This window comes from Triturus cristatus, chromosome 8 (assembly GCF_964204655.1).
Source record: "Triturus cristatus chromosome 8, aTriCri1.1, whole genome shotgun sequence".
Lineage (NCBI taxonomy): Eukaryota > Metazoa > Chordata > Amphibia > Caudata > Salamandridae > Triturus > Triturus cristatus.
The window spans coordinates 450,166,241-450,194,006 of NC_140591.1; the positions used below are offsets into that span (position 1 = coordinate 450,166,241).

Genomic DNA, 27,766 nt, shown 5'->3' on the forward strand with positions numbered 1-27,766 from the left:
CCCATCTGATTCCTAAATTGTGGAACGATCTTCCCCGTGAACTGAGAGTATTGCAAAATGAACTGGCCTTCAGAAAGAAGCTGAAGACTTGGCTGTTTCCCCACTCTCATTAAGTGGACTACACTCCCACCACAGCACTTTTGGTCAGTGCGAGAAGCCTTCGGGTAACCAGGCGCTCTATAAATCCCAAAATCAAAAAATCAAATCAAACATTCCAACCCCTCATGTAACTAGGATACATTCCCTGGTTACCATGGCACTGCAGAACAGCAAGCTACAGATGCCACACACCTCCCCTCTTTTACCCCCCTAAAAAAACAGTGTATACAAAAGAAAGAAAGATAGAATCAAGAGTGAAGAGGGAATAGAAAAGGAGAGAAGAGAGAAAAACAAACAAACAACAAAACCCAAAAGACTTTGCACTTACAATCTATTGTACAAAGTCCTTCTCACTAACCATTTACTGTACAAAGTCCTTCAAAAAGGATGGTTTCTTGCTGACCCTAGAGGACAATCTAGGAATGATAAACGGACCATGGATGTCGTTACCCTTTACAGAGGAATCAGAGAGACACACAGGCCCATTTTATGGAACAACTCTTCCCAGGTTAAAAATGCGGTGATCTTGAGAATTAATGGCAGTCCTAAACACTTTGATTTCTCAAATGGGTTTGGAAAACTTAGAACTGAATCCAGGCTGTTTTATGACCACCATGTCACCAACAGCAACCACAGTATCCTTAGTGGCCTTTCCAGAATAAAAATAGGATTTCCTTGCTAAGATTTTCCCAACCTCTCTTTCACGCCACTCAGTGCGTACTTTCTCAGTTGCAGACCCTTCCAAGTCTCTTACCCATAATGGCTCCACCAGAGTACAAGGAGATCTGCCTCTAAACAAAACAAAGGAGATTTCCCATTCATACTGTGAGAAGTCAACCTATAAATCTCCACCATCTTCATGACTTCCTTCTTCTAATTGAGGCCACTACCTTTGGCCAAAGCAATGACCTCTTTCAAAACTCTGTTAAACCTTTACACCATGCCATTGGTTTCAGGAGGATAGAGGGAACACTTCTTGCGCTTGATATCTTGATGGAGAAGTGTGGCTCAGGGGTTAGAGGCGGCAGACCCGGAAGCTGAGATCGGTCCTGGACCAGGGTTCATTTCCCCGCCTCGGCGGGTCTTGGGCTAAAAATTCCACGGACTCGATAATTCTCGCCCTGGTGCCTCCTCGACTCACGGGTTCACACTCTGCGACTCTGGGCAATAGCTTGCTTAATTTCCACAACAGCCCCTCGCGGCGGGATGCCTGACTTTCACCTTGTGGATACCCTGCTATCTCACAGGGGAATACCAGGACGGGTTCCCTAAGCAAGCGCCGGGAAACCCACAGCGGGTAGCTGTGCGCCTATATAAGCTCAACTACATTTACATTTACATTTACATATCTCTTGTGAAACCAATTGAACACCATTGTCAGTTAAGATGGTGTCTGGGTAACCTTCCCTAGCCATGAGGTTCTCTAAAAACTCAATCACGTTTTTAGTTTCAATACCACTCGTGAAGCAAACTTCAGGCCATCTCGAAAATATGTCTATAACGACTATGACAGACAGCTGTTGCCCTTCAGAATGAATGGGGCCAAGAATATCCAAGGCTATTTCCTTCCACGGTCCACGAGGTAATTCTCTGACCATCATGGGCTGCACTCTCACAACTTTTGACTTCTCACACAATGCACATGCAAACAATCTCTTAAAAGACTTTCTACTTGCAAGTCCATCCCAGACACCAATAAGAGGAGCGAAGCCTCTCCTTTGTTTTGAACATCTCTAAATGAGAAATATGCGCCAAATCAATCAATTTACTGCGGAGCTTAAGAGGGGGTACCAATCTTGTCCCATAAAGTAAAAGATCACTACACACCCCAAACTCATCTTTCACATCCCACAATTTCCCAGCTTCCTCAGAGGCCTGCTTTTTGGAATGCCACCCTTTATTGACCAGAAGCAAAACTTCAGAAAGCACTGGATCAATCAAGCAATCAATCAGGGGTTTATATAGCACGCTACTCACCCATGAGGGTCTCAAGGCGCTGGGGGGGGAAGCTCTAGATCAGTCGAAGAGCAAGGTCTTGAGGTCCTTCCTGAAGGTGTGCAGGGTTGGAGAGCGTTTGATGTTCACGGGGAGCTCGTTCCAGGGCTTGGCTGCGATGTAGGAGAAGGCTCCCCTGCTTGTTCTACTTCTGCGGATGTGGGGGACCTCTGCCAGGGCGAGGTCGGCGGAGCGGAGGTTCCTCTTGGGCACGTGGAAGGATAGTCTCTCGTTGAGGTATTTGGGACCGATGTTGTTGAGGGATTTGTAGGCATGGGTGAGGAGTTAGAAGGTGACTCTTCTCGACAGTGAGCCAGTGGAGGTCTCGTAGGTGTTGGGTCATGTGTTAGTGGTGTGGAGTCCCGAGGACGAGTCTGGCAGCGGCATTTTGGATGGTCTGGAGTCTGTGTAGGAGAGATCTGTTGATTCCGGCTTATAGGGCGTTGCCGTAGTCCAGTCTGCTGCTGGTTATGAGTGCGTGGTTGACGTTTTTTCTGCAGTCGGGGGGATCCGTTTGAAGGTCTTGCGGAGGTTGCGCAGGCAGTTGAAGCTGGTGGAAGCGATGGCGTTGACCTGGCAGTTCATGGAGAGGGAAGAGTCGAGGATGATGCCAAGGTTGTGTGCGTGGTCTGTAGGAGTGGGAGGGTTCCCGAGGGCAGAGGGCCACCGGGATTTATCCCAGGCGGAGTTGCAGGGTCCGAGGATTAGGACCTCGGTTTTCTCTGAGTTGAGGTTAAGGCAGCTGTTGTTCATCCAGGTTGCCACGTTCTTCATTCCCTCCTGGAAGCAGAGTCTGGTGTCTTCGGGATTCTTCTTGAGTGAGAGGATGAGCTGGGTGTCGTCTGCAAGGATACGATGCTGAGCCCATGCTGTCTGGAGAGGGGGGCCATGTAGATGTTGAAGAGCGTGGGGCTTAGTGATGAGCCTTTGGGCACTCCGCAGTTGATGTCGGTGGGTTTGGAAAGGAAGGGAGGGAGTCTGATCCTCTGGGTTCTGCCTGAGAGAAAGGATCGGATCCAGTCAAGGGCAGCTCCTTGTATCCCGGCGTCGTGAAGTCTGGCTGCGAGGGTGCGATGGGAGACGGTGTTGAAGGCTGCGGAGAGGTCTAAAAGGATGAGGGCCGTGGTGTGTCCTTGGTCGAGAAGCAGGTGGATGTCGTCTGTGGCGGCGAGGAGAGTGGTCTCGGTGCTGTGGTTGTTGCGGAATCCAGACTGGGAGGCGTCTAGGATGGAGTTCAATTCGATGAAGGTGGTCAGCTGAGTGTACACAAGTCTCTTGGTGACTTTAGCTGCTAAAGGGAGGAGAGAGATGGGCCAGTAGTTTTTAAGGTCCGTTGGGTCGGCCGTAGGCTTCTTGAGGAGGGGTTTAACTTCCGCCCGCTTCCAGTCGTCTGGGAAGATGCCGGACATGAAGGAGGCGTTGATGGTCTGTTCAAGTTCTGGTGTGATGGCGGCGGCGGCCCTGTGGAACATGTGCAGTGGGCAGGGGTCCGTGAGGGCTCCTGAGTGGGTTGTATGCATGGTCGCGGTGATGTGTTCGACGGTAGCGGGCTTCCAGGTTGAGATCGTTGGCTGATCTGCCACGACGGGGGGTGATGTCCCTTGTCGGTTTGCTGAAATTGTTGTAGAGGTCCTTGATCTCACGGTGGAAGTATGTGCTGAGCTTGTCACAGAGTTGCTGGGAAGCTGTGACGTCCGTGGCTTCACTGGGTGGCTTTGTGAGCTGCTGTATGACGCTGAACAGTTCCTTGGCGTTGGACGCGTTGGCTGGATTTTGTCCTTCATGAAGGTCCGTTTGGTGTGCCTTTTGCACTGGTGGTATTCCTTCGGGCGCTCCTGTGGTTGTTCCGTGCTTCCGTGGTTTTGTGGTTTCGCCAGGTTTCTCTAGGCATCTGCACGAGCATCTGGCTTCCTGTAGTTCTGTGGTGAACCAGGCGGCCTTCAGTGGGTGTTGATTGGCGGGGTGCCGGAGGGGTGCGAGTATGTCGGCGCAGTGGGCGATCCAGCCGTGGAGTTCTGTGGCTGCGGTGTTAGTGTCGGTCATGGTGCTCGGGGGGATCTTGGCGAAGGTTGGTGTTGAGGAGTTCCTCTGTGACCTTGCTCCAGTTTCTTTGTGGTGGTTGCGGGGCAGGCTTGGGTGCGCTGGTGGTGTTGAAGGTGAAATGGACGCAGTGGTGGTCTGTCGAGTGCGGCTGGGTGGTGTGGCGAAACGGATGTTTGTTCCTCTCACGGAGATAGAGTCCAGAGTGTGTCCAGCACTGTGCGTGGGTGTGTTGACCAGCTGCCTCAGTCTAAGGTTGGCGAGGCTGTCGAGGAGGGGGATGGATCAGAGGAGAATTCTTCTCGCCACTGATCCTCAGTTACAATCTCCTCATCCACAAAGCATACGTGAACATCACCCTCTTCAAAGACTTCACCAATCACACTCTCATCGACCTTTCTCACTAAACAAGATAAAGTGTTAGCTACTTCATTTTCTATACCTGGTATGTACCTTATTTCAAAATCATATTCTTGCAAGGCAATCACCCATTTAGTTATCCTGCCTGAAACTAGATATATACCCTTCTTTGTGAAGATTTTGCAGAGGGGCTTGTGGTCTGTTTTAACCAGAAACTTAGTTCCCCACAGAAATTTCTTAAGTTTTCTGATAGCCCAGAACACAGCCAAAGCTTCCCACTCAATGACTGAATAGCGAGACTCAGCATCCTTCAACCCTCATGACACAAACATAATAGTATTCATCACCTCGTCACCTTCTTGTTGAAGAACTGCCCCCAAACCTTTAAGACTCGTATCAGTGGTGAAGAGAGATACCTTTATGTTTTGGTGCACAATTAAGCTTTTCTTTGAGGATTTCAAACTCCTTTTCACAAGCATCATTCCAGTTAAACTCAAGCCCTTTCTTCAAAAGCATCCTCATATTGACGCTAAGTTCTGCAAAGTTCTCAAACTTTGTTGTAGTACTCAATCATACCAAAACATTTCATAAGCTCTTCTCTGGAAGTGGGGGCATACATGCGAGAGATGGTATCTACCAAATTGGATTTTGGTATGACACCATCACCGGAGATGGTGTGACCTAAATAATTAATTATGGTGGTGGCAAATTGACACTTCTCAGACTTTATGGTAAGATTTGCATTGACAAGTTTTTCAAGAACCATACCAAGACGACACCCATGCTCTTGTTCATCCTTACCAAAAACAAGAATGTCATCTTGGTATACACAGACCCCTTCACAACCCCTGAGAATCTTTTCCATGGCATGCTGGAAAATGGATGCCGCAGATACTAAGCCAAATGGCAGCCTTACAAACCTGCCAAACGGTGTAATGAAGGCTGTGTAATCTCTTGAAGACTCTACGAGTTCTATCTGATCATAAGCCAAGGCCCAGTCAATTGTGCTAAAAACTTTGATGCCACTCAGCAACACCAATAACTCCAAAATATTTGGAAGGGGATATCGATCTACGATGATACTCTTATTTAGTTGTCTCAAGTCTACACAAAGACGAAGACTCCCATTGGCCTTGCGGGCTGAGACCACCGGGCCAACCACTAAGTGCCTTCCACCTCTTCAATTATACCCCCTTGCTTGAGTTTCTCTAATTCCTTTTTCATTTCATCTCTAACAGTCAAAGGTGCGCTCCTTACTTTGCAGCATGAAGGTTGAGCACCAGCCCATAAACGTATTTCATGCAGAAAACCTTTAAGGCACTCAGGCTCTTCCTTGAACACATTGGGAAATCTCTGTTTGACTTGAGATTCAACACCACTACTGAGAATGGAGCTCCCTTGAACCATGTTCACCTTATATTTCAACAGGATGGGTGTAGCACTACTCGGGTCAAGCATAACACCCAAAGTCACCTTGGTGAAACCTACTTATTATGCGGTCACCTTTTACAGAGACATAAATCTTCCCAGATGTATAACGTTGCTCATACTCAATTAAGCCTACAAAATAACCTTGCAGAGGTATTGGTTCTCCACATACACTAGAGGGTATATATCAGGTCTTGTGAGCACGCTTATTTTGAAAGAACGACTTGGAGATAATTAGAATTTTAGCACCTGAATCTAAGAGAACCTTACTGGGGTCACCTTCCACTAGAATGGTCTCAATGGGACATGACCTGCACTGAACCACAATCTGCCCACACACGAAATTCTCTTTAATGTCCTCTGTTTCAATGCTCTTCACATTAGTGGAAGTCAACTTTGCCTTACAAACAATGGCAAGATGATCTCTTTGTTTACATTTAGAACAAACTACTTTTAATACGGGACAATTCTTGTCATTTGCTAAATGCCCAGGCTGGTCACACCTGTAGCACTTGCGTGAAGTGGTCTTACTTCTCATTCCAACTCCCTCAACTTTAGCCACAGGTCTCTTAGTTTCCTCTTTCACCACCTGAACAGTAGACTGTTTGTCTTTTTTGATGGTATCCACACACTTCAAAGAGTGTTCAACTCTTTTAGCAACCTGTATTACCTAATCCAGGGAGGGTTCATCTCTCATCCAAAGTTCTTCCCTGATTCTCTCAATGTTACATCTTGACATGAATTGGTCTCTAATTCTTTCATCCAGTAAATTGGCAAATTTGCAAGATGAGGCAAGCTTCCTTAGCTGGGTAATAGAACCTTCAACTGTCTCTCCATCACTTTGCAACCTCCTCGCAAAAAAATACCTCTCTAAGATTGTACTGACCTTGGGAAGAAAATGTTTGTCTAATTTTTTAATACAAACGTCATATTCATTCAAGTCTACAGCTTCAGGATCACTCAGCTCAGGAAGATGGTCAAAAACGACTTGCCCTTCTGACCCTAAACAGTGCAGTAAAAGTGAAGGCCTACATTCTGCACTTAAAGTTGCCCCACATACTTTAGCATAACATTCAAAAACCTTCGTCCACTTTTGCCATTTAATGAGAGGTTCACCAGGAGACATTAAAAAGAAAGGAGGAGCAGTTACATTCTGCATCATTAAAGAAGTTAGAGAAACACCAGAACAACAACTTTTCCAAAATACCAGCTTTTCTAACATAATGCACCAGTCATTGAATGTCACAATGGGTTTCCTAAAACTAGAAAAGATACAATGAAAACAAAAAACAGACAGAAAACTGTGTTTGTCAGCATGGAACTAATGCACTGTACCAAAGAAATTGGCTGCAAGAACAAGTCCACAACGTAAAGTGTCCCCATCAGCGTGAAGGATAAGCACAAATAAAGTAGAAGTGTGACTGTTTGTAAGAATTAACACAAAGCAACAAGTTGCTATGGAGATTCCATAGTAAACAAACAGGGCGCTTGCAAATTGAAGAAAGTCTGTGGAAGCAGCTGTACACGTCAGCGAAATGTGCAGGTAAATGTTGCTATGGCGATGGCTAATTGTAGCCTGGAGACTGTGATGTCGTGACTGTGCACATCAGCAGACGTGCAGGCAAACGTTGCCGTGGTGATGATGGAGTGCAACGTGGAGACTATGATGCTCGAAGACGCATCTGCGCATGCGCTAGCAAGACCCTGCTCGAGACAACCAGGAAGGACGCTTGTGAGAGGGGAGAGCGCACTGGATGCCCCAAAGAAAGTTAGGCTCATAACTGGAAGACGCACGAGAGCCTGGGCGAGCCCAACAGGAACAGTGCTTGTGTAAGGGGAGTGCGCGAGACTAACAGGCTGCCTTAAGGATGTTAGGGCTGGTGACAGGAGTACATGATGTGCCTGTATCAACTGAAGGGGAGCCTCCTCTTGTGCCGAAGTCAGGCGAAAAGCCCAAAAAGATATTCTCCACTGACCACACACGTGGAAAGAAAAGGCAGAAACAACAGGCATTCCTCCCTCCATGCAACAGTATTTCCCGCAAATGCAGTGGGGATAAGAAGGAAGAAAGACGCAGGAGTCCGCAGACAGTGCACAATCCAGCACAAAGGTGAATGAGGATGGAGAGGGCTGCGGGACCAGGAGAGGTGAGACACAGGGAGCAGGACCCACGAGGGATAGGGGACCTCAAAAGTCATGGTAAGTGTGTACTCACGACCTCTTGTTACTGTACAAACAACTGTTGAAGCTTGTTGAGATCTTCTTGCCTTGGTACTCTTCCTCCCACGAAGTTGAAGCTGCTGACTATGCCAGTGTAAGATCCTGGTACCAGCAGAAAGGATCACTCAAGGCAGGTTGTAGTTTATTCCTTAGTAAGAAGATCCCATCTAGGTCCCAGCCACTGGGTCCACCATCAGTCCCTCCGCTCATTAAAATCATCACATTTCAACACCTCATGCAACTAGGATACCAACCCAGAGAATACAATCCCTAGTTACCATGGCACTGCAGAACAGCAAGCTACAGATGCCACAGCACCTCGTTCTCTGGGCTCAAGAGCGGGCATGGATTACAGACATAAATGCATGAGGTATCTACACCCTCCAATGCCGCTCCATGCGACCGCACTTGCGATCCTGCAGTAGGAATGGTCCGTACCTTCGTGGTAACCACCTCTGGAAATCTTCAGAGTGGCCTGCATCCAATCTACTCAATGTTTGTGTCACACTGGTCAGTAGGGTACACCACCAGATTATACTATTAAATATCACAGGCTATGGTTCCATGAAGAACATTCACAGTGGGAATAAAAGGGTAAACGAACCTTTGAGTGTAATGCACTGTAGGTCAATTGAGATACTCTCTATGTACATAAAGCCAATGACATCTCAGTGGTTTACCATGATTTGAATTGATTTTTATGAAGTGCAAACTAATAACTGAAGGCGTCCAGACGCTACGAAGATTAAGAAGGATGTATGAATAAGAAAAGACCTGAATCCGTGTTCAGATAGTATTTACAGAGTGAAGAGCCACGTTTTAATGGCTGTTCTAAAAGAAAGCAGGTTGAGTGATTCTTCAGATGAGAAGGAAGGGTGTTACAAAGTTTGAAGTGGAGGAGACAAAGCTCCTGCCGCCCCACCTAGACAACCGAAAACTTGGAACCCTAACCAGGTTAGCATTGGAAAAGCTTAGACTTCCTTGTGGAGTGTACCAGCAAAACAAGTGCTTGAAATATTCAGGGTCGGCATTATGTCAGGCCCTAAAGGCAATGTACAAGGTGTAAAAATCAATTCTCTTCTGCAAGTGAAGAGAGGATAGAGATGTTTAACTGACTGTCGTCTGGAAAGTTTTAGCAAGAGACAGGCAGCAGCGTTCTGTAAAACTATGAAGTCTAGCAAGGAGACCTTTGTAGGCCCACAAAGAGGGCTGTACAATAATCCAGCCTGGAGAGGAGTCGAGCTACGGCAGTTGTTTTCTGAAGATCCTGAGGTAAGAAAGGAAAACATTTTCTAAGCATTTTCAATGCATAAAAATACCTGAAGTGATGGCATTAACTTGGCGTTTGAAGGATAGGGATGTATCGAAGAGTACTCCTAGAATCTTAGCTTTAATTGCTGGACAAGGAGGAACCATTGGATCCAAAAACGAAGACCTAGGTCTTCCCCGAGTTCAATTTCAGGCAGTTCTCCAACATCCATTTACTAACCTGCTGCAGACACTTGTGAAATCTAGTTGCTGTGTTGGGAATGTTACTAGTAACTGTGATAATTTTGGTGTCATCAGCGTACATCACCATAGCAAATCTAAAGGATTTAATTAGTTGTGCCAAGGGAGTGACATACAAGTTGAAAAGTGAAGAGCTAAGAGAAGAACTCAGTGGCACACCCATGGTAGCCGAAAAAAGGTAGATAGAGCACAAACTGTAGAAATCTGCTTTCTGCCAAAAACTATTTAAGAAGGGATGGAGCTAATGCCCAGATTTTGCAGACGGTCGATCAGCAAGCCGTGGTGGACAGTGTTGAATGCTGCAGAAAGATCTAAAAGAATCAGAGAGGCATTACCTCCATTGTCTACCGCACATCTGGTCTCTTCAGTAGCGGGAATCAGGGCCAGTTCGGTGATGTGCTCGCTCCTGAAGCTGTACTGACCTGCATCAAGAAGGTATTTCTTGCTAATAAAAGAGGTAAGTGCTTGATTTATTCATTTTTCAATGACTTTTGCGGGTAAGTGTAGATGTGAGATGAACCGATAGCTGTTGGGATCTGGAGGATCTAGATTGGGATTTTTTTTTTTTTTTTTTTAACAGGTAGGATAGAGGCTTTTTTCCATTGCGTTGGAAAGACTCCAGTCTTAAGAATTGAGTTAAAATCCTCTGTACGTTGTTGTGCTATGATTTCTTATGCCAAGCGAATAATGCTAGGAGGGCAAGGATCAGCAGGAGAGCTAGATTTGGCTGCACTGAGAAGTTTGAATACCTGCTCAGATGAGGTAGGAAAGAAGGAACTTAGAGGCTGAATTGTTACAAGGCAAGTCCAGCGGTGATGTCGGATTACTCTCAGTAATGCTAACGGCAGAAAGAGGGCTACTGATTGTGTCAGGTAGTCCTCCAATATTTAGATTTAAGGAGATGGTATTGTAAACGTTTGATAGATGGATACATTCCTTGTCTCTGGAAGCACAGTTAGCATTTGGACTGTGGCAAACAATTGTTTAGGGCAATTAACTGCTGAAATAATTTTGTATATTAAGTAGCTGGTTTTTGTACTAAAAATCAGTTCCTTGTAATTTTTCTATATATTTCTCTCTCAGTGATGACATAGTTCTGGCCCCACTGGTGTTCTTGGCGGCGACACCACAGTTTTTAAATCCCGAGTTCCTCGCTGAACCAAGGCCTAGATGGCCTGGCTCTATAAATCTTGCCCGATTTTAGAGGTGTCGGCCCAGGCCTTGATAACAAAAGCTAGATCAATATAATGTGCTTCTACGAAGTCAACAAATTCAAATGTATGTTTTATAAGAGATCGACCATTGATAAGAGTGCAATGCCAAGTCTGCAAGTTGTCTGGGACCTTTCAATGGAGATCGTGGGAGTTTCAAACAAGCTCACTTTGCCATTAGCCAGGGTGAGTTTACAGTCAGGGCAGCCCCGTGGGGAATCACCACAGGCACAAAGAAGCAAGAGGCTGGGGTAATATTTACTCGTAGAGTTTATTTCAAGATCATACCTTGAGTAGCTTATAATTGGCCTGAAATGGGAGGTGACACCGGCACTGAGCGCAGTCCAAGCGCAGATGGCCCTGCCTTAGGCGTGCCTTCGGCGCACCCGCTGCATGCATCCACTGCATGGACGTGCCATCGGCATCAATAATTAGCCCCCCAATCAAGAGGCTCCCCTGCGATTTGCTTAATACTGGTAAATCATGCAAAGTTGAAACAAAAGTGCAAAACAAGAAAAATATAAAATGAATACAAATTTATGGGAAACACTCCCTTTAGCAATGGCGAGCAGTGCCCAGTGGATCCGTGTAGGAGAGTGGCATCGACTGCATAGTTGCCCCCAACTTTTTGCTGATGTTTTTACTGTTTTATGACTTTAGCCAGGCTGTGGCCCTGCTATCCAGGACCCCAGCCTATCTGCTTCCTCTGTTAAACGATGTGTGTACCTTAGGTACAAACCAATTGGATGCTGAGGATGCCCTGACAGTCCCTTGTAGATGGTACCCTAGGTACCCAGGGCATGGGTCCCTCAGTAGGCCTACCAGGGCTGCAGCACTTATTGTGCCACCCTGGGACAGCCATACAAAATGACACCACCAGACCACTACTGTAGTCTGGGTAAGGTGGTGCTAGCACCCCTTACAGGGATATAGATACCCTATATCCCACCCCATAACAACACATGTACTCTCATAGGTCACCCCTATAGCAGGCCCAGCTAATCCTACAGGGCAGGGTGCTGAGGTATGTGTAGGGCCTCTCTGCAACCTTCGTAAATCCTTACTGGGTTGTTTGTAATGTAGCCATACCATATACTCTTAACCGCATTATAAGTGAATCGCGATATCGCGATAACTTGAGAATGGCTACACAGAACCATATCGGGTTTGGTGTCAAACATGTAGGAATCATACCCCCAGTCCAGCCATGGGCATGAGGGTACGATTCCCCCCTGCTAGAGGGGCGATATGGGAAAAGCGGTAGAATTTAGACACCAATTTAAAAGTGCACTAGTAGTACAAAATGGCTACTGCCCGCCATCCACACGACTCTGGCTGGCTGTTGCTGGGGAAAACCCCAGCCTCGCCAGCTGGACAATAGGGCTCCTGTGGCAGGGAGGTGCTAGCATCTCCCCAGACAGGATTATGTGGATTGGAACAGGGTGGGTGCACCAAATGTCCTTTCAGAGTTGCACGTAGGCAGCTGCAGAGACCTCATTCTGCATACACCGCTTGGAACCGGTTCAGGGGCATCCTGCCCCTTGCCCAGGCAGGAAACACACAAAGGGGAGAGGGTGTAGCCACCCTTTCCTGCCTCACCACCCATTAGTGGACACTACTCTGGACACTCCCCTAATCTTGGGGATAAAGGTGAATAACGTGGCCCCAGAGCCTCAGATTAATCTTGAACTTTACAGTCTTGACCTTCGACTTGCTGCTGCCCAGCTGACGGAAGAAATCTCCCTTGGGATAAAGGAGTTATCCCCCTGCTTGGCAGGCACCTGAAACACTGCAAGTGACCCGGTTGGAACTTCGCTGCTCTAATGATCTTTGACGACCTCCAGCTCCCTTGAGGTGGGTTTCCAGCGCATCCCAGAGGCCAGTGAGTGTGCTCAACGAGTTTGGGCACCGTGGACCCCGTGGGTGCCGAGATCCCCGATACCCCAGGACACCGGCTACCTCTTGCGTAGCACACGACCCTGACCAGTGGGGAAGTCGTGCTTTGGCCCATTTCTGAGCCAACCACCAAGCAGCAACTGTGCCAAAGACCAGCGCCCCAGCACCTTCCGGTGGCCCGTGGGCGTCCTTTTACGCACTCCAGTTTGCTGCCTTCCGTGGTCCCTTGTCTCTCGACTTAAGGGCCCTAGCGGAGGACAATCTTGAACATTAAGAGTTCCCCTGATTGCTCCAGGCCTGCTCTACAGTCTCCCCAAAGGAGACCTCTCTCAGACCTCGTGGGTCTGCAACAGTAGCAGATTTGTGCATCTTGCGTGGGTTGCGGTTGCCAGGGTTTAGTGGATCTAATCCGGACACTAACACCGCAGCGACCCTCATCCGACGTGGGACAGTCGCCCTCCCAAAGCTGGCCTTCCTTGAAGCCTCCCGGAGCCCGTGGCTGCAGATCCAAGCTACGCCACTTTCAACTTGAAGCACCCGACATCGAAGGGCTCTTTGCTTTGAGCCTCCTGGTCACTTTGCCGTGACCCAGACTCTGTCCCCTCTGCTTTCAGGTTCTTCTCTACAATCTTCACATCTTTGATCTTCACGGCATCATCGACGCTTTTGGCTAGCAGAACTTTTGACTATTTTCCCATTGAAAATCAGCCCGCGACCCGACACCAGAATCGACCTATGCACCCGGCTTCCTTGGGGCAGGTAACAGTGGTACTACGGTACTCCCGAGGTAGTGGGCTCTTCAAAAGCTTAACTTCAAAGTTTTAACTTTGTACTCCTGCTAGAAGTATTTTTAATCTGTTTATTTCCAACCGCGACATTCTCCATAGACTTTAATAGGGATCCCGATAGCAGCTATTTCCACTGCACGCGCCTCCCGTGGGTCCCCTTCCTCATAACCAAGGGTGGATTCTTAAGGGGCCAGCGATCCTAAATGCTCTAGGCATTGTCTGCAGAATTGTCGTGGTTCTTATACCACTATTTTAGTATATGGTTTGGTCCCCCCCTGGGGCCCAATGTTAACAGTGCTATTTATTTGTATCTATCAATGCTTGTTTGATGTATAACTTTGCCTAAGCCTCATAAAGAGACTTGGGGATTCTGTCTGGAATAAATACATATATTTTATATATATATACCTGTGTGGAATACTCTTTCATTTGGTCATTCAAGAGGTTATCTATGGTAAAACAATAAGCTTAACACTCCTTCAAGACTTAGCCTGAAGGCTGCTCTCCACAGCTGCCACTAGGATAGCTTTCTTTAAAGGTTGTCTTTTAAACCTAACATCATAAGAGTCGAATTGGACTGGTGCAAGGTGGCCACTATAAATAGTGACCAGCATATGCCAGGCCAACTTCTCACAATCCGGAAGCCAGGCAACTCCTAAAATGAATACAAGTAAATGAGATAATAAAATGGCAAGGTACTCTGTTGGTGCTTAGGAGGAACTGTGCGGATGTGCCATCACCATTAACAAGTAGCCCTCTCAACGAGGGGGGATTGTCTGAGCTTCGTTGCCGAGGCGCGGTTAAAAACTAGACCAGGCAAAATAAAATTGACATTTAACTGGGGTCTAGCAACCCGTTAGGCACTCACAGGCTCCCCTACAAGTTGCTAAATACTGGCAAATTTGGCAAAGTTAAAAGTCCAAAACGAGAAACACATAATGAATACAATTTTGAGGGGAACACTCCCTTTAGCAAAGAAAGAACACAACAGATCATAACAACACGTCACTTTACACTAACTACTCTTAGGAAGAAACTTGAAGGATAAGTATTCTCAGCAACATGACACTTGAGGGGCGAAGAATGTAATCTCTATAATGCTTGAATTTACTCTCAAAACATAATGTGCTGAGAAGTCCCTTCTTTACCTGTCCCATTCTACCTGTATGGTGTTGATGTAGATCTCACAGTTCTTGCTGGATCCTGGCTCTCAACAGCTGCGAGTGCCTACTCTGCTCCAGGCCAGATACATCTCTTCTTCTCGCTTCAATTTGAAACCTCACAGGGCTCTCTGTGGGCTAAACGTTTGTCCCAGGCACTCTCTCACACCTTGAAGAAACTCGGACCACTCTAGAATGTTCTATTTCCTCCGCATCGATTGCACTGGGAATACTGGAACCCATTTTTGGAATTCATTGGAGTATAGTTTGCTGCCTTCTTCTCTCTTATCTATGAGAACCTATGCACGGGCACTTCCTTTGGGCACCCTGCTGCCCTTATTGGAGCAACCACTTTGTATATGAAGCTTTAAATGTATATTGATGTTCCTTACATACAATGTATTCTTGTTTTGCATTCAAGTGTATTGTTTTGTGTGACGTCATCTCTCTCTTTGTGCATTTTGGGGGACCCCATTATTATATAATGGTGGAAATGCATGTGCAGTCAGAATCTGCAGGTCCAAACAAATATCTATCTATAAGGGCTAGTAAACTCAAATTAATCACACTCCTGAAAGCAGCTAAATGGCAATTGCATCCTAGGATTTGTGAAGGGCTAGCAGAATCTTTTGATCAGGGAATTGATGAGTACCATTATAAACTCCTGAACCCTGGTGCTCGGACGTCAATGAGTGCTCTGTTAATCATTAAACAACGCTTGCTACTTTTTTGTTCCGTAAAGGTGCCCATGCCAGTGCATGATCTTGTCTAGAAGGGTTCCGAATACTCAAAAGGACCAGATACTATTGCCTAATCAATGCCTCTATGAGAAAAGGCATTGTGCTACAAACAAAGGAATGAGCAAGGGTGATATAACTTCTTAGATGAACTAATGTCAATGTTGACTATGTGTGTTGAGGTGCTGGAGGAGGTGACCCATCAGCAGTAAAGCATCTTGAAAATTGGAAGGTAGATTAGAGTAGGAGGCAATCAAACCATGAATCTGATGTTACTGTATCTGCCATCTATCCCTTTGTTGCTGGATTAAACCTTGGTTGATCGGCTATGGTCAGGATGATTGCACTGCTTTGTAAACAGACTGGTAATGTTGACGTCTGAACCTTTGTTCTGATAACACAGCTTGGGCTAGATGTTATGCTAGAAGCAGACCACAGTCTCTGTCTTCGTCTCCAAATATCAGTCTACACAATCTGATATCACTGGACCTGGGAAAGAGCAGGAATCCCTCAAGCGCATCAGACCTCTCATTTACACTATTAAATTGTTTACCTAGATCCTTTTTAAAGGCCTCTGTTACAGGTTCTCAGACCCATTCAGGAAGACCACAAAGACAGGGGCTACTGGGTCTCACTGTAGGGTTGAGATCATCTGCCACTGGTGTCCATACTACTATGGCTCTGCTGGGCCAAGTCAACCCTTTCTGCACATGATTCGTAGGGTGGAAAGTGCGACCAGTCATAGGCTTCTCAGGGAAACAGTGTGCAGCGCCCAGACGCAGAACTCAACAATCAACCAACACACACAATAAGTTCAATGTGCAACCCAGTGCTTGTTTTTTAAGACAAGAGAATACAGTTTAATCATGCAGTAGTATTAAATACTACAAAATGAAACTTGATATACAAGCCAGTGATCCTGATGACAATTCTCCCATGTGTCTCTATATCTGCCGAGCCCCCTCCTTCTAATCCCACCCCGGATGAGTCCTTGATGGCTGGTTCCCCCAGTAGTTCAAGCAGAAGCATAAATCAAGATCAGGTGCAGATCTGATTATCCCCACAAGTCAAGAAGAACTCGGTACACATTCTTGAGAGAAGATAGTCCGAGAAGCCACTGTGGTGGTCAGACAAGGTCCACGTTATGATACATGCGGCTGCCTACCTTCACTCCGCAGTGCAGGAGCCCTGGAGCTAGCGCGGACTGATTTAGAAGCAGGTGGAGCGCTGGCATACCCACGGTGGTCTTGGTATCTGCCATAGTTATACACCTCCAATGGTCCAACAGAGTAAGGTGAAACTCCAATTGGATGGTGGAACGTCGCACACCCTGTGTGTGGATGATGTTGCGTTTATTTTGGGTGCCTGGTAAATACCCTCCCGAGCCAGGAGGTAAAAGTAACGAGGATGAATGCGTTGTCTCCCGTGGGAGTAACGTCCTTTACTCAGCACTCCGGTGTTGTCAAAATTCAAATAATGGTTATCCAGGGGGTGATAGATTTTTTCACAATAATTTCTTTAATTCACAAATATGTTTACTTCCAATTCATACTATTTCTCACATAGTATTGCGTGTTTCTTTTCAACAATTTCACAATATTTCAGCCCTATGCATTTCGGGCGAACCCTTCTTCAGGGGACTTACATTCTTTCGAGATGTGAACATCAAAATTCTAACAAACCGTCGTGGAGACCCACGACATGATGATTCATACACGAAGCTTGTCGCGTCGTGAATTTAGATGGGTTGCAGTGTGGAACACTAACGAACGGTTCCACACCGCAACCCATCTGAATTCACGACGCGACAAGCTTCGTGTATGAATCATCATGTCGTGGGTCTCCACGACGGTTTGTTAGAATTTTGATGTTCACATCTCGAAAGAATGTAAGACCCCTGAAGAAGGGTTCGCCCGAAATGCATAGGGCTGAAATATTGTGAAATTGTTGAAAAGAAACACGCAATACTATGTGAGAAATAGTATGAATTGGAAGTAAACATATTTGTGAATTAAAGAAATTATTGTGAAAAAATCTATCACCCCCTGGATCACCATTATTTGAATTTTGACAACACCGGAGTGCTGAGTAAAGTACGTTACTCCCACGGGAGACAACGCATTCATCCAACAGAGTAAGGCCCGTCTGAGGCTGATCTCTATATCCAGCCACCTAGGGCCAGATGCATCAAAGAGTTTTGCCCATTCTGTGTCTATGGGAAAATGTGTTCATGCATATAACCCCTAATTTAGATGGGCCGATGTACAGGTCAGTTTTCACTGCTCGTCACCACCAAGAAAACCCTGGCAGTAAGGGGTAGTGGTAGCTGATTTATGTTTCCCTCACCATGGGAGAGAATTCTTATAGCATGGGGAGAATCCCCAACAAAAGAAATTCCCATCTTCGAGGAAATAAAAAAAACAATAAGTTTGACGGATGGCTCCATCGTGTTGACGCAGCCATGTGTCAAACTTACATTTAAAAAACCATGCACAGGAACTGCTATGACAGCGGGTCCCGCCAATGCTTTTAAAATGACTGCCAGCTTGGCAGTCGTGTCTAAATTTAGTGGGCGTAGTACCCTCGGTCTGGCAGGCATTAAGTCCTCCGCCAGGCTGAAGGAGAATACTCGGTCTGCCAAAATGTAATTCAGACCAAGAGTTTCATTATCTGGAGATATAGGCTGTTTAAAGGTATACCATATATCATATTTCGTGCTGTAGCATTATTGATAAAATTGCTAAAGATTTCCGCTCATCTTCAAAATGCAACCCTCCTCCAGTTGAAGCCAGTGTCCAGCTGTGCTACAAGTCACAGTGTCCTTATCCTTTATCTATGTTTTATCTCTTATCCCAGTCCTTTTTCACTGGGTTTACTTCAGCCAGATACAATGAAAAAGGTTCCCTTACAAAATCAGGGATGTATTTTTGTCCCTGTCTTATTTACCTTATACATAAACAATCTGCGGGCTGCCCTGTCAACTGCAGGCAACGACATCCCTAGAGCAGGCTCTAAACTCATGCCTGCTCTCTTATATGCAGATAATGCAGTTTTACTTGCTAGGACACCAATGGGGCTCCAACGACTTGTAAATACTTTTATTTATTTTATGGTTTCACTTGACCTCTCTATTAACATTTCTAAGTCCCATATAATGTCAACTGGTAACACAAAGCGTGACAAGAGTACGCTTACTTGTAAAGGTGGAGAACTGACAAATGTTGCTACATTTCGTTATTTGGTTTGATGAAAAGGGGTCATGGGTGGCTCAGTGAAAACTCAAGAAAAACACCCTGTCTAGAGCAGCAGGAGCGACTATGGACTTTGTCAGGAGACTGGGGAGTAAACCATTACGAGCACCATTGAAGGTCTATAACAAGAAATGTGTCCCGATGGCAATGAATGGCAGCGAGGTATGGGGCTATAAGAAGGCCGGCGATCTGCAAGGGGCAAACAATAAATATCTGCGGACAACTTTAGCTGTACCCCCCCAGCACCCCTTCTTTTATGGTGCACGAGGAACTAGGGCAGGGTTACAATTCTGACCGTATAGCAGTGGCCCCCTTAATATGGTTGTTAAAAATATGGTCTAGCCCCACTCCTTCTTTGAACCAATTCGTTTTAGAAGATTGTATGTGGCGAGATAGAGTTGGTGACGTTCCCTGGCTAGGTTACATCTCTCAGCAGCTAGCAAAAATAGGGCTCCCTGAGCTCTTTACACATCCCAGACAAATGCACCCTGGAGAGCTGATAGATATTAAAAGACAATTTCTAAACAGGAGGGTGGGGGAAAGGGAAAATAGCTAACTTAATAAACCCACGATAAGACAACATATAATATTAAGTCATGGGAGCCTGGAACAACCCTTTTGGTCTTATATTAAAAACTTTCACCATCGTTTTCAGATTTAGGTTAAATGACATTCACTGGTTCTCACGGTCCCCAAGGGTTTTTCTAAGTCAGGGGCCCCAAAGCCCTGTTCTTGTGATAATTTCTTGGACCAAGATCTTTTACATCTTTTGTTTTATTGTGGATTTATAACGATCCCCGGATAAAATATATCCTACAACTTTTAAATCATAGCCATTTTGCACAGTGAGACCAGCTCTGATGCATCTGCAAACGTTGCCCTCACTTTTGATATGTTGTTGGGTTATGAGTTTTTTAGCAGGAGCCTTACGGCGAAGGAAAACTTTTGATCATGCACTGAACCGGGATTAGAAATGTCAGGTTCTAGCGGGCATTGTTTTTAATGATGTGTTAGTACTGTGTAAAATGTACTTTATCTAGGTCTATGACGGTGCAGCAGTCCTATCTTGATAATTCAAACATATATTAGGGCTTAGAAACCTATACATGGCAATTGTATATGAAATAATGGACCTGCCCTTTTATTATGTAGAGCATAGTTTTTATCCTTTTTACTCTTGGTGTGTGTAAATGTGCTTTTATAGTCAAAAATGGCCAAATAAAGTTTTATTTGACTTGAGACTGTGTTTACTTCTAACCAACATATTACTTTGCGTATGTTTTGTAGTGGGTTCAGAGAGGTGTGGAAGCATGCATCACTCCCACTAGATCCGGCTTACAAATTTGGTACTTTCTTGCACTAATGAAGGTTTGCTAAACTTCATGTTCTCTAGATTAATAATCTTTTCTTACCTTCAATAACTCCACATCCTGCTGCTGACACTTCAATTCAATCTCGGTAATCCAGCTTCTCAGGACAAATTGCTGTTCTTCTAATTTTGCTACTGTCTCCTTGATGCTCTGCAGACTTTTCTTCTCTTCCTCCTCCAGGTTGCTGAGGTGACAGCATTTTTCCTGCTCCAAAAACTGCTGGAGCTTCTCAAACTCATTGGTGATTTGCTCTCTCTGGCTCTTGAACTTGGCCTGCAACATAAAAAGAAATCATATGTTTACAATGCTACCAAAGATGCAATGGGCTTATCAAGTGACTCTGGGGCTGACATAGGTTTTCTTGTCTTTCACTGGGTGATTGAGGCCCATCATATATGTCATAGGAGAGACAGGGGTGTCCGGTAGGGCAGCAGAAGGCATAGAAGTAGTTTGTTTCCTGACATGGACATTCCCTGTACTACTATTTGATGTCTTTGTGGAGCAGAGGCAGAGCTGTGTTGTCTGAGAGAGAATGGAAGGACTGTATGTCAAGCTTTAATAGCAAGCTTTATGGGTAAGTTGTAATTGTGCCACAGCACTGACCATTTGTCTGGAGTTTCACTGTGGCCACACAGGGATCAGATGTGGATCCTAGCGTGCGGTACGTTGTCTATTTGGTGAAGAGGTTGAGATCATGGGAGATGCTGCAGCTTTGGAGCCAATAAAGGACCTTTAGCTTCAGCATCTGTTGATTGGAATACGGAAGACAGATGTGGTGCTAGGGCTGGAGACCGCAGAGGTCTTTGCAGAGAAGGGTACTCCTTGTGTAACCTACAATGGCTCGTTGTGGGAGCCCCAAGAGCAATGGAGGAGAGACTTAACGGGACACTGCTTGCAAGTGGAGGAGGTGATAATATTTGTAGTGACTGTAGTTTAGGAAGGAGAGGTCTTATTCAATTGAAATCCCATGATTTGGCATCGAGCTAGAGCTGGGTCTGAAAGTCTGGAGAGAGATTTCCTACCCACAGAATGTATGAAGCAAAGGCAGTCTGGTTCATCCAACAAGAGTACGAATAATGGAAAAGGAAAGAGTCCTTTTAGGGAGAGGTACATTTGGCTTTCATCAACATACATGATGCTCAGCAGTACTGCTCTTGATACACACTTTAGAGTACATTTAAATGCAATACAAACTGACTCGAGAATGCAATCTGTTTCCTAAAAACCTCACAGCCTAGTATTTGGACAAAGCCATGCCTGGCAAAACCTCAGATCAAATAGTAAACATAATATTTCTAAACACTTGGGCTACAAAATGAATCCCCTAAACATCCATCTACAAATCTATGTGATAGACAAACCTGAGCACTTGCGACTTGAGGCAGGAATGAACAAATCTAATAGGTCCTGCACTGTAAAAGAGGGTGTGTACTATTTGTTCATGCTCAGCTTACAATAAAGGCCTTCAGGTTCCATATCAAGGAGCTTAAATCACAGCAGGGAGGAGTCTCTTCATCATTTAGGTTAAGCACCTCACTCCTTCCTCGGCACCATCTAGAATCTTGCTCCTGCATGGAGCAGCCCAGGCAGTGCCGTGCCGACTCTATCCTCCACCACTCCCTGCTGCATTCAAAATGTCAGTAGAAGACACAAGAGAACTGTTGTGTTTTATGCAGCTACTGCTTGCCGCAGCCCTATTCCTGTACTGCTGGAATACAAAGTCTTCATGCGTAAAACTCCGAGACCTCTGTCAGTTTAACTTTCACACAGTCAGGGTGGCCTACAATACATCTGGTAGGGCTGGGCAGTGATCATGGGTCACTCAAGGTCTTATAGTTTGGTAAATTTAATGTGTGCGAGGCCCTGATGGATCAACTATAATATCCACCCAAAGAGCAGCAGGTCAAGGTGCTGTGCCCCAGACGTGTAAACTTATCTAGACTGTGTGAAGTTTCTCAGAAGCCTGACGACGTAAGGCCTAAAGCGGCAAATGCCACTTGAAATTCTCTACTCAGAATGTAAAGAGGTGAATCCAGCAATTGTGAAGCCCCTCTGATGCGTCCCTCGGTGGTACACCATGAAGAAATTACGGCTTTCCAGATTTAGAAGCATTAACATTTTAATCGGAAATGTTTTACAAATCAGCAATAGCCATTTACAAATCAATGAGAAGGGCCTGTTTATTATATTTTAGAGTAAACTAGACTGCCATCCCTTGTGTCATGCACAACCGGATTGAATTGCCAGTCTGGGTCCTTGAGTTGCAAGAGTTGTTTCTACTTGGCTACTGCAAAAGGGACAGACACACTGGTGCCAAGTGTGACAATATAAATCGTAATTCCCAAAAAATACTCTTCACAGCTTGTTGTCCAAATGTAACTTCTTTAGACTTTTGATTCATTCAAGTAACCGTGAAATTGAAAGCATTCCAACTGTATCGATTTGTATAAAAATGACAGTGGACTCTCACAAATAATTACTCCCAATGTATTTCGGGCTGTTGCCCTTCTACAGGGGTTATATTACTCTGTAGATAAAGATCCAAGCATGTATTTTAAGCTTGCGGAGGTAACATTCTCGGTGTCACATCCAGTGTCCCCAAGTTGTTATCGGTGATTGAACAAAGCTATAGACTGGTGCGCACGGAACCGTAAATTTATTATTCATGTCTGCTACGAGGTGAAACTATGAGGTTATCACGTGCAACGTCTCCGTTAGTTCATCGACCTGTGTGAAACATTATTATGTGGACAATATCTGTACGTGCACTGTGAGTAAGATGCATTCAATTATAGAGCAGTCCAGAGTATGTAAGTATCGGTAGAACACAGCAAACACTAGGAGATGATGGACGGAGCACTGAAACTTTTCAGACACTCAACTCCAGGTTCAGATCTGGGTTGAATCCATCATCATTCTTTAGCTCACTTCGCCACGCCAGTTCAGACCAAACCATATGCAAATCAGTCATGACCCTGTTCCTCCTGCACGCCTTTTTTTTAAAGCCCCCCCAGGTGGGCCATATCCCAGGGGCATGAAGGGCCCACTACCTCCCCTGGGCTGTAAACAGCCCTTTAAGTTAAAAAAATATTTAAAAAAGAAAGGCTGAGGGAAGGGGTCCCTGGGACCGAAATAATATAAAAAATGAACAAAAGGGGCTGGCTGTTATGTGAACAAGTTGTCTTTTGTCTTTGTTAATGACAACTTGTTATTGTCCCTTGCTCCCGCTTAGGAGTACAAATGTATCCTTGTGCTCCCGCTCAGGAGCACAAATCTATTCTTTTGGAGTATGGCTCTGATTCAGTGTCCATGGCCTGGGTGTTCTGCTCAAACAGTTTCTGTTGGAGCAGTGACACCGGGGACATCGGAAGAGCGGTCGTGGGCTCATTACACTCACGCTTACTTAATGAAATAAACAAGTAATGTTCTACTCACTTGTGGCTGGAGATCTTATTTATTCTACCGCAACATAGGCCCTTGTGGATGAGCTCCCTGGGGCCCAAAATGGTCCAGGGAAAGGGTGCCACATGGCCCCTCTTCCTAAAGAAATTGAACTAGAAAAGAAAAAAAAGCCCCGCCTCCTTGCTCCACCTCTCGGCAAACGCTATTCCTGGTGCGCTCATGGTTGGGGGTGAAGTCCCCTTGGTTGCTGAGGGTCCTTAGGGGCCAACCAGACCTCCAGTAAGCCCAACACAGTGGGATTGCTGAGAGGTGGTTGAAGGCCATGCCCCCTTTAGCCACGACTCCGCAAACGCACCTCTCGGAGGAGGAACAATCTGTTTCTTAAACAAATTTGATCTTCACATGTGAGCTCTGAAGAGACCTGCCCAAAGCCCTTAAGTTCATTATCCATGCTTTTGAAAGGTGACCACCCTTCCTTTATGAATTTCAACACTTTGTGCAACACCATAGGAAGTTGCAATACTCCATTCTTCCTCGGTGATATATTGCTTTTATTCAGGAATTGCATCAATCACAGCCACCACACAGTCAAACAAATCCTGATCAGGGAAAGGTAAGCGAGAAAGGTAATCTGCCCTAAAGCTTTTTCCATCTTCACCATATTTAACGTGCATATCATATTCCTGTAGCAAACATACCAAACTTGCAGAAGCCTTGCCCAGGCCATTTCCATTCAAAATATAAACCAAAGGCTTATGATTCATAAACACATCAATTGTCCTACCCCAAATGTACTTTTTAAATATCTGCTCCGCCCACACACAAGCCAAGGCTTCACGTTTGATAGTATTGCAGTTGACTTCTGCATCTTTGAGTGTTCTATACACAAAGGCAACTATCATTTCTCTGCCATTCACAGTTTGCTTAAAAACCGCACCTATTCCCTTCAAACTCATATCAACTGTAATAAAGGATCTTCCCGTGGGTACATATGGACTAGGTGTGGGTGCATTCACCACCAATTGCTTAATGTTTTCAAAAGCTTGGTTAGCTTGACCTGATCTAATTTTGCACCTTTCTGCAGAAGTGACTGCAATGGTTGCACAGTTAAAGCATACCCTTCGACAAAGCCAGCAGAGTATTCACATTATCCCAGAAATTAGTGCAATCTTTATCACCAGGTGGTGTGCTTTCTGTATAGCTTCTAGATTGCAAAACCATGGTTTAATACCTTCTTTTGAAATGGTATGTCCCAAATAATCAACCTGTTGAACAAGTAATTTACATTTTTCAGGTTTGACTGTCATCCTTCATTCCTCCAAGTTACCCAACACCTTTTCAAGCATTACCATGTGCTCCTCCAGAGTTTCTGCGAAAACAAGAATGTCATCTTGGAAAGTTTGCACCCCTTCCAGATCACCAAATGAAACATTCATCATACGTTGGAATATGCTGACCACTAATACTAAGCAAAACGGTCAACGCAAATACTTATAAGCACCAGTGTCACAAACATAGTCAGTTCGTGTGACTTCATGCTCAAGGGAATATGATGGTATGCTGAATGCAGGTCTATAGTGGAAAAATACTTAGCATCACCAACATTAGCTAAGATCTCCTCAATACTTGGCAGAACGTGACATTCCACCAAGGAGTTACGATTGAAAGATCTCAGATCCTCACGCATAATTCTCCTGTCCACTTACATGTCAAGACTACTGGGGATACCCATTCTGAGAAGTCAGTAGGTTTGATCACTCCTTCAGCGTATATTTTAACTAAAAGAATTTCTAAATCCGTTTTCACACTTAAGAGTACTGGTCTAACCTGATGTATATTTGGCACAGCTTTCTCTTTCACCCTAATCTTGTGCTCAAAGCCTTTGATTGTACTAATTTCATACGTAAATACACAAGGATATTTAGACATCTCTCTTTGCACAACATCTTCATCAGTACTCACCACCTAAATGAGAATATCTCCCAATACAATGGTATTCTCATGATCTGAAATGATACTTAACCATGCTAAATCTTTCCATCCCACAATGTAACCTCACAGCCACATACATTTTTGCCCACATTGCTGTGCCCAAACATCCAAAGTTGCTTCAAAATACCCCAGCATATCAATATCCTAATCTCCAAACTCTTTGGGGTTAACATCAGTAGATTAAAGCCATGATTTAGACCAAAACTGTAGTTTCAGACAAAATGGTAACTGGTGCCCCAGACTCTGCCATAAATAACAGTAAACTTCCATCAAAGAGAAGAGGCAAAAAAACTCTCTAAATGAATTCGGAGAGTCTATTTCTTCCGCTAAGTCTAATTCTATAGGCAATACGCTCCTTGATATCTCAGGTCAGCCTTTGTTTTACCCCACTCCAATGCCGCAACCAGATTCAAGCGAATGGTCTCCATATGAGCGTGCATCACAATATGTGCCACCTAAATTGAGACAATCTGTGGCTAAGATATCCCGTAACAGACTCCACTGAACGTGAATGTCCACTGCCTTTGTTATCTAATAACATCACTGCTACTCACACTATTTGTTTTTTTACCCTGGAGTTTTATATAGTGCCACATTGACCCAAAGGTACCTGGTATTTTAGCGCTATACATGAGCACTAATTGCTTACACAATTGATCCAAATATGCTGCTGTTTTCACCACATTTGGTAAGGATAACAAAAAAGAAGTAGATGGGGCATGGGCTAACTGGTAAGATAGGATTTTCAGTACAGTTCTACACTTCTGGTCACGTGGTTGTAAGCACCTATATGACTGAACAAGGCAGGCAGCTTCAACCACATTAACAGTGATAATACCGCACTGTTGATATAGAATGATCAATTGATTAAATCAGATTACTGAACAAATTCAGTCCATGTAAGTAACTTTTCAAAATTGTATACATGATAAGTATTATGAGCGAATGGCTGATGATTCTGCAATTCCAAATAATAGTAATAACAGGTGACGTGGTGATATGCCGCGATTGCTCACGTTCTGAAAAAGAAAAAAGGTAACTACTGCATCTGGGTTTTACGATTGCTCGTCTGCCCTACCTAGCACCCATGGGTGGATTTACAGCACAGGAGGATGGAACCATCCTTTGAAATCCCAGCTCTGCTGGACATCAAAGACAAACTTTGGATGCCATGGTGGTTAAGAACAGTAATGAAGGGAAGTTGCAGTGGAAGCTGGAGGAATGCAGACAGCCCCTGTGACCACGGTCAAATTACACACACAGGAAAATACACCAAATACTAGGGGGGAACTAGACACAGCACGAGACACCCCTTTAAGATTCCTTACAACAGGGGCCTCAAACACATAGCTCTGAGCTACTGGTAGCTCGCCCTGGAAGTAGCTCTCTGAAGAGCAGCCCAGGACAGTTAGTAATTCAGAGGGTCTAGCCACTTTAAGGACAATCATTATTTATAGGGGAGTTTAACTTTATTTACATTCTTAACTCCACATCTAGTTTTTTTGCAGATATATGTAGACATGGAGTTAAGGATGGTAAATCTATACTTACTTACACCTACATAATTTCATGCTATTGTATTAATCAATATTCTCGATATATGGTGGAATGACAGGTGATCACTGCTAGTAATCTTGCAAGGTGCGGCCACTATTATGATTGTCTTTGATGTGGTCACTACTGTACCAATGGCCAAAGCCATTTGCAGCTCGGGAATATTTTCACTGATCAGAAGTAGCTCTTGTTATAGCAAAGGATGGAGACCTCTGCCTCAGCAGGGAGTAATGCACTTCAATAATATCCTTGTTACCATCACCCCTTGGACTGTGGTCCCCTCTCCAGAGAAGACATCTAAGGACAAATGAGGATAACAGTTTCTCACCTTTACGCAACATCCGAAAACAACTCTTGAAAACCCCGGGGTCTTAAAGTGACTTTATGCCTTTAAATGTGTGCACGCTGCAGGTGATAGTTTCAAAGTACAGTCAAGAAAACCCAAATCTAGGTAGGGCAGACCCACCCACCCCCGACACATTCTTTGGTCTTGCTGTTAACTTGTATAGCAAGACAATATTTAGAGTGCTTGCTCCAGCTACTGGTATATCAATTAGTTTTCTCTTACCTCCCGTTGTGTCGCTTTCGTCTCCTCTTTGCGATGCAGTTCTAGCGTATCCTCCAGCTCTTTCTTCACACAGTCTAGATAACTTTGAAACTTCTCCTAAAAGAAGAAAGTCTATATTTTCAAAACCATAAACATATTACGCAACTATCCTTCATAGGTTCTCTGGTGTAGGAAGGGGGTGCGGGC

At 45.0% G+C, this 27,766-nt stretch overlaps 1 protein-coding gene across 1 annotated transcript in view; it reads right to left on the bottom strand.

Moving 5' to 3' along the window:
* The window catches only part of LOC146802292 (E3 ubiquitin-protein ligase TRIM39-like), a 65,794-nt gene that overhangs the window by 32,473 nt on the left and 5,555 nt on the right, over positions 1–27,766 (bottom strand). The window contains exons 3-4 of the mRNA XM_085621861.1: positions 27,581–27,676; positions 20,107–20,337 (exon numbers count right to left, since the gene is read on the bottom strand). Coding sequence (XP_085477987.1) covers positions 20,107–20,337; positions 27,581–27,676 — 327 coding nt within the window. The remainder of the gene's footprint in view (positions 1–20,106; positions 20,338–27,580; positions 27,677–27,766) is intronic.